This window comes from Lactuca saligna, chromosome 4 (genome assembly GCF_052625555.1).
Source record: "Lactuca saligna cultivar CGN05327 chromosome 4, ASM5262555v1, whole genome shotgun sequence".
Classification (NCBI taxonomy): Eukaryota; Viridiplantae; Streptophyta; class Magnoliopsida; order Asterales; family Asteraceae; genus Lactuca; species Lactuca saligna.
Genome location: NC_136420.1, coordinates 281,271,171 through 281,277,028, shown reverse-complemented (window position 1 = coordinate 281,277,028; position 5,858 = coordinate 281,271,171). Strand labels below are relative to the sequence as shown.

At 34.6% G+C, this 5,858-nt stretch overlaps 1 protein-coding gene across 6 annotated transcripts; it reads left to right on the top strand.

Moving 5' to 3' along the window:
- Positions 1–3,597: 3,597 nt before the first annotated feature.
- On the top strand, positions 3,598–5,057 carry LOC145043673 (uncharacterized). Of its 6 annotated transcripts, none has more exons than XM_078992390.1 (3): positions 3,598–3,745; positions 4,374–4,545; positions 4,642–5,057. In XM_078992390.1, exons 1-3 carry the CDS (start codon positions 3,624–3,626, stop codon positions 4,846–4,848), a joined length of 501 nt encoding a protein of 166 aa, XP_078848516.1. In that variant the 5' UTR covers positions 3,598–3,623; the 3' UTR covers positions 4,849–5,057. The 6 variants fall into 6 exon arrangements, with proteins under 6 accessions (XP_078848516.1, XP_078848517.1, XP_078848519.1 ...); XM_078992391.1 differs by having other exon boundaries at positions 3,646–3,745; positions 4,339–4,545; XM_078992393.1 differs by having other exon boundaries at positions 3,653–3,745; positions 4,342–4,545.
- The last annotated feature ends 801 nt before the right edge of the window (positions 5,058–5,858 follow it).

The following is a 5,858-nucleotide window of genomic DNA, read 5'->3' as shown; positions in this document are numbered from 1 at the left end:
AAATCAATGAGAAACTCCTGTTCGTTGAAGAACCAATCGAAATCATGGACAGGGAGGTAAAGCGTACTAAGCAGAGTCGCATCCCGATCGTGAAAGTACGGTGGAACGCAAAGCGTGGACCAGAATTCACTTGGGAACGCGAAGACCAAATGCAGCAAAAGTACCCTCACCTATTCTAGTTTCTCAAATCTAGCTTTCAAACAGAATTTCGGGACGAAATTCCCTCTAACGGGGGGATGATGTCACAACTGGAAATTTTGTGTCATGTAATCCATACATTCAAGCTAATGTGAATCAAAAACTTCAATCAAATACATTATACAAGTACTACAAATAGTCATCAAACAATTGGAAAACCCTAGAAGTTCTTGTTAAGTCCATTTTGGACTAGAACTTCCTTATTGGATCCAAATGGTCCAATAAGCTTCCAATTGGACTATCATGGGCTTAGAACCCTAATTGGGCTCTAATTGGACCCACATTCATTTATTTCAATATTTTGGGCTAGGTTGAACCTAAAATGAAATAAATTAATGACTATGAACCATAATTAACCTAATTTGACCCTAACAAGTCATAAAAAAAAAATCACATTTAAATTGATTTGGACCAAAAATCACCCAACTTAACCAAGAAAATTGGGCTTAAGTAATTAAGGCCCAAACACCCTCATTTCCTCCATTATTTTCGGCCCAAGAACTCAAGCCCAAGAGGAGGGTTGACCTTAGTGTGCCACCTCATTATTGCCCATAGGTTTTCCATGCAATATCTCATTCATCCATGCAAGCATCACCTCAAGGTCTTTTCTTCTCTCTCTCTCCCTCTCTCTTCTTGTTTCGGCCGAGAGCAACACCACACACACACAAAACACTCACAAACACTCTCTAAAATTCACTCAAGGCTTCTTCTTCTTCTCCATCCAAAGTCTCGAAGTTTAGGTAACATTCAAGGAAGTTCTTCCACAAAAATCATCATCTAAGGTAAGGTTTTGCTTGGATCTATGACTTGTATTCCATATTTATCAAAAATCTCTTCCTAATCCATGCAAAAATCATGATCTTGCACTCTAGAAATCCCATAAACTCGAAAATTTCATCAAGGAGTGCAAAGGCCAAAAATCACTTCATTTCTTCCATTCTTTCTTCAAAAACCGAATCAACACCCAAGGTGAGTTTCATATCCCCTTATTTTCGGTTTTTATGAGTTTTTGTGGGGGAGAATACAAGAAAAAGTGTAGATCCATCATTATGTGTATGTTGTGGTTGATTTCTATGCTTACATGTATGTTTTGTATGATTTTATTGATAGATCTAGGATGATATGCTAAAAACCGAAACATATATTTTATCATAGCATAAAATAGACTATCACATGCAAAGTATACTAAGAAAATGGCTAAATAGCTTGACAACACTTAACTTGGACTAAAAACTCATTTTTTTTTGACATAAAATGTTGAAAATACAAAGTTAAAGGGCCTAAAGTGAAATATTTCGAAATCTGATGGGTGAGATGAGTCAAAACAGTTTACATAATGTATTTTCTGAAAATATATTGTTTAGAGGGTTCAAAACATAAATTCCAAGCTTATTGGGCTAAGTATGACATTTTCGGCCCAATAAGGCCCAATATGCGAAATTTTCTAAATTGGAGGACCAAAACTGCATTTTTCTGTAAAACAGTGGACTATAAGTGTTCCATGTGCTTTTCAAGGGTTTACAATGCTTTTCAAATTTAAAAGGGACCAAAGTTGTAAAAATTTTCCAAATTGGGTCAAAAATGTAAAAGTTGCGAAAAACAGGGGCTATAACCGAGAAAATTGAAATTTCAAGGGTTTAAACTGTTTTCTATGATAAAAATGCTGGAAAATACTTATTTCAATAATTTTTGGTATAAAAATGTCAAGAAAATTAATTTAAGGACCAAACCGGAAAGTTTTTAAATAGAGGGGGTGAAAAGGGTAAATTCTACAATTAAGGAAGGGCTGAAAACAGAAAATCTTCAATGCTAGTTAATACATGCAATTTGACCAATTGACGATACCATGCTTGGCGACGAATTACAATACACTCCAATACCAAAAGTCGTTGTTAAACGAATTGGTTCGGTCTCGAACCAATAAAAATCCAAAACCACTAACACGACGACATTACGACATTTCGATTCATAACTAATAACGATGGAGAATTCACTATACATACAAGTGTGCGCAGACGTCTATGCACAATCTTTGGGCCCCAAAAGTGTAAAATCTTGTTCGTTGAGCCTAGCTAGCCCAATGACCTGATCTTAAGGCCCGAAGGTCTCTCTCTCACTTACGAAGTGTTGGGTTTTACCGATCCGACATGACGTAACAGGACTTTCAATGGCATACATGCTGCTGGACCCCAAGGGTTCTTCAGTGCTGCTAGTAAAGTCGGTAACTCACGATTGCGGGTTGGGCTTCGGGCCCTTCGCAATTGCATTTATCCCAATCGACGCGGGGAAATACCGAGGGTTTCGCACCTTCTCTCCTTCCCTCCGGTCGTGGGACTACACAAGTCCGGGAGGATTGAGCTGTGTGAAGAATTGCGAGTGGCACCTAAGGGATCACTTGTAAGGTTGTCGATTGGCCGTTTTCATTAACGTACATCACAACACTTCACCACCCATTGTATTCTCAATGCCTCCGGAGCTCAACGATTTTCCTCTAACGAAACGAAACAACGGTATACAAACTAAGTAATACAAAGTGATAGGAAAACGTCGGGTTTTCCTAGGGTTTTCAATAATTACAAATTATGAATTACCGGTCGAATTTTTTACAACTATTACGCTTACATAAATAGAATTCAAACATGCATACTCATGGATCAACACATATTTTACACTATTTTTTTATTAGAAAATATCGGATTTTCTGATGGGTTTCAAACATTACATTGGATTTCAAACTCTACTTATGAACTCACCAACATTTCGTATGTTGACGTTTTTCAAAATACTTGTATTCTCAGGTAACAGATAAGGTGACGGATGATTTATACTCTATGATGTTTGCTGTAGTTTAAGTGATGTTGAACAGTTATTTTGAGAATGTAACGTTTAAACAATGTAATGAATGTAAACACTAACGGTTGTACTATTCCAAATGTTGGTGATGTTTTATGTTATGTTTCATGTATATGCATTGTAATGGTATTCAATGAGTCACGATAGCCCTCGGACGTTTCCGCCGTCTGGTTCGGGGGTGTGACACTTTTGGTATTTGTGGAACTTCCGCAATTCCACTGATTTAGGCACGACTCTTCCTAGGAAATCGAACATTTTTTATGATATCGTTCATAAGGCAATTTTTTGGATTTCCAATAGGTATAACAAAGCAAACTTAGGATGGTCTTCTTGGCTACATAATCCTACTCGTAGTTACTTTATTGATGTAAATTTGAAATTTTTTATGATATTGTTGATAAGACATTTTTTTGGATTTTCAATAGATATAACAAAGGAAATCTAGGAAGGTCTTCTTTCGTAACTCCTTGGCTAGTTTACTAATAAAATCTCATTGGTTAAAAAAAAATACACTAAAACCATATAAAATGATATGTTTTTAAAAAAAATACACTAAAACCATATAAAATGATATGTTTTTTTTATTCTTGAGAACCAGTAGCTGTAATATAAAAAGTCCATTCGACTTTCGAAACCATATTTGTATCAGTTGTGAAAGAAGCACAAAAGAGACGAGCTTTAGAGGGGTTTTCAGGTGCAAACAAACTCTCTTCAACTTAATCAGATCAATCACATACACATATTTATCCAATCTCCCTTTACTACCTCAAATCTTTCGTTGGCATCATTGAATCAATGTAGGGTTTATGTTTCTTACATAATTTACTCTTTCTAGGGTTTTACCCAAATCATTAACTTGAATCATATGCTTCGTGAAATGCGTTTTCCCCTTACATTATCGCATATTTTCAATTAGAATCGTACAAAATGATTGCTTTGAAAGAAATCAGCGCTTCCCTGAAGAAATTACTTACTACCAGATTCTAATGCCTTCGTATTTTAAGTGATTTACTTTTAATTATCTGTTTTGATTGTAAATCTGTCATACATAGATAATGGGTGTTTTACTATGTTTATTTCTTTAGCTGATTATCTTCATTCACCTATTTGTTTGTTGTAAGTGAAATCGGTATTCCCCCGATTAGGGTTTATATGTTAATAGTGAAATCAAAGCGATTTCATTCACCGATTTCTGATTTTAGCGTTCTTTTAGACATATAATAACCTTTCATAAATCGCACATTCTTCATTTCTTTTTCTAATTACTGAATGATTATTGTATTGTAGAAGATTCTCTAATTTACATTTTCTCCAACAAATAGCATCATGTTCACCACAACAGTAAAATACCTTGGCACAAAACCAAAACCAGCAATGAAAGCATTAGAGCCCAGATTTCGACCAGAGCAAAATCAAACAATCACCAGGGCTATTTTCGACATTTTAAAGGAACATGGTCCTCTCTCTGTTGCTCAAACATGGGAACGTGTCCAGGTGGCAATATCTTTACAAATATGCATTTTCAATCTGATTATTTGATTATTATTGTATGTATAATATAACAAATGATTATTACAAAAAAAAATGTAGGAAGTTGGTGTGAAAGATTTGACAAGTAAAACACAAATGAAGACTGTATTAAGGTGGATGAAAGAGAGACAGAAGCTTAAGCAAGTATGCAACCATGTGGGGCCCAATAAGCAGTTTTTGTACACAACATGGTTCACTGAATCGCCAGCTGTTAATCAAATAAGGTCTGGAGGGGTTAAGTCGTCTTCTAGATCGAAGGCTTCTTAAACTTTGTTGGATGCAATTTATCATCCCAATAGGCAAAATGTTGTTCTTTTGATTTTGATCATGCAAAATGGTTTTAGACATAAGTTATGATATTTTTGCATTTGAGTTTTCTATCTTATGCCTTGATTTTGTGACATTTTGAAGAATTTTATTTTCTGTTTGTTTTGTTGGATGGAATGGAATGACGAAATAATACAATAGAGGGATAATGGTATGAGTTATTAGATTCAATGATCATATAATGGAATGAATTTTCATATCAACTTTATGTATTGTATATAGTAAATTACAAATATGGTCCATGTGTGTTCTTTGAAATGATGCATGTATAGTCCATAAGAAAACAACATACATCATATAATTGTTAGTTTTCCATGCATGAAATAGTCATGATTTTAAGCATAAATTCATGCACATTACTTTTTTGCAAATTCATAAGCCAAAATACTCAATTAATTTCCAATTGGCAAAACATGAACTAAGCATACCACATAAGAGGATAACAATTGGCAATATTATTGTCAATTTAAGTTACATAACCAAGAGATATAATAAAACATAATCAATTGTATACTTTCTTTTACATGCAACAAGACATTGCCAACTAGGAAACCAACTCCTATAAGTAACAATATCTTCACCACTAAAATGGTCATAAAGAGCAATAGCTTTGGAATTGTCACATGCTTCATGAACCTCTAATTCTTCAATAACACACTTAGAAAAAATTGTTCGCCAATGATCTATCTAGAATTTGATTTCCTTTTAGTTAGCCACAAACTTAGAAAAAGCAATGGCATATTCTTCATTATCTAGGGCTAAAAGGGTAAAGTCCAAATTGCTTTTGGAATCAAGAAATTAGGTATTTTTAGTCATAACTTAGTTCTTTTTCATCATGGTTTGAAGATCATACATTGAAAACTCATCGGTCATTGACATCAATATAGGTTACATGGCCATTAATATACCTTCCTAGGGGAACACAATTAGCATCCAACCATGATGCATCT

Bases quoted from the DNA above. Each gene is read 5' to 3' on its own strand.
- LOC145043673 (XM_078992390.1), top strand. From the start codon at position 3,624: ATGTTTTTTTTATTCTTGAGAACCAGTAGCTGTAATATAAAAAGTCCA. The intron at 3,746-4,373 runs GTGCAAACAAAC...TCCAACAAATAG, and splicing joins AGCTTTAGAGGGGTTTTCAG to CATCATGTTCACCACAACAG. The intron at 4,546-4,641 runs GTGGCAATATCT...AAAAAAATGTAG, and splicing joins AAACATGGGAACGTGTCCAG to GAAGTTGGTGTGAAAGATTT.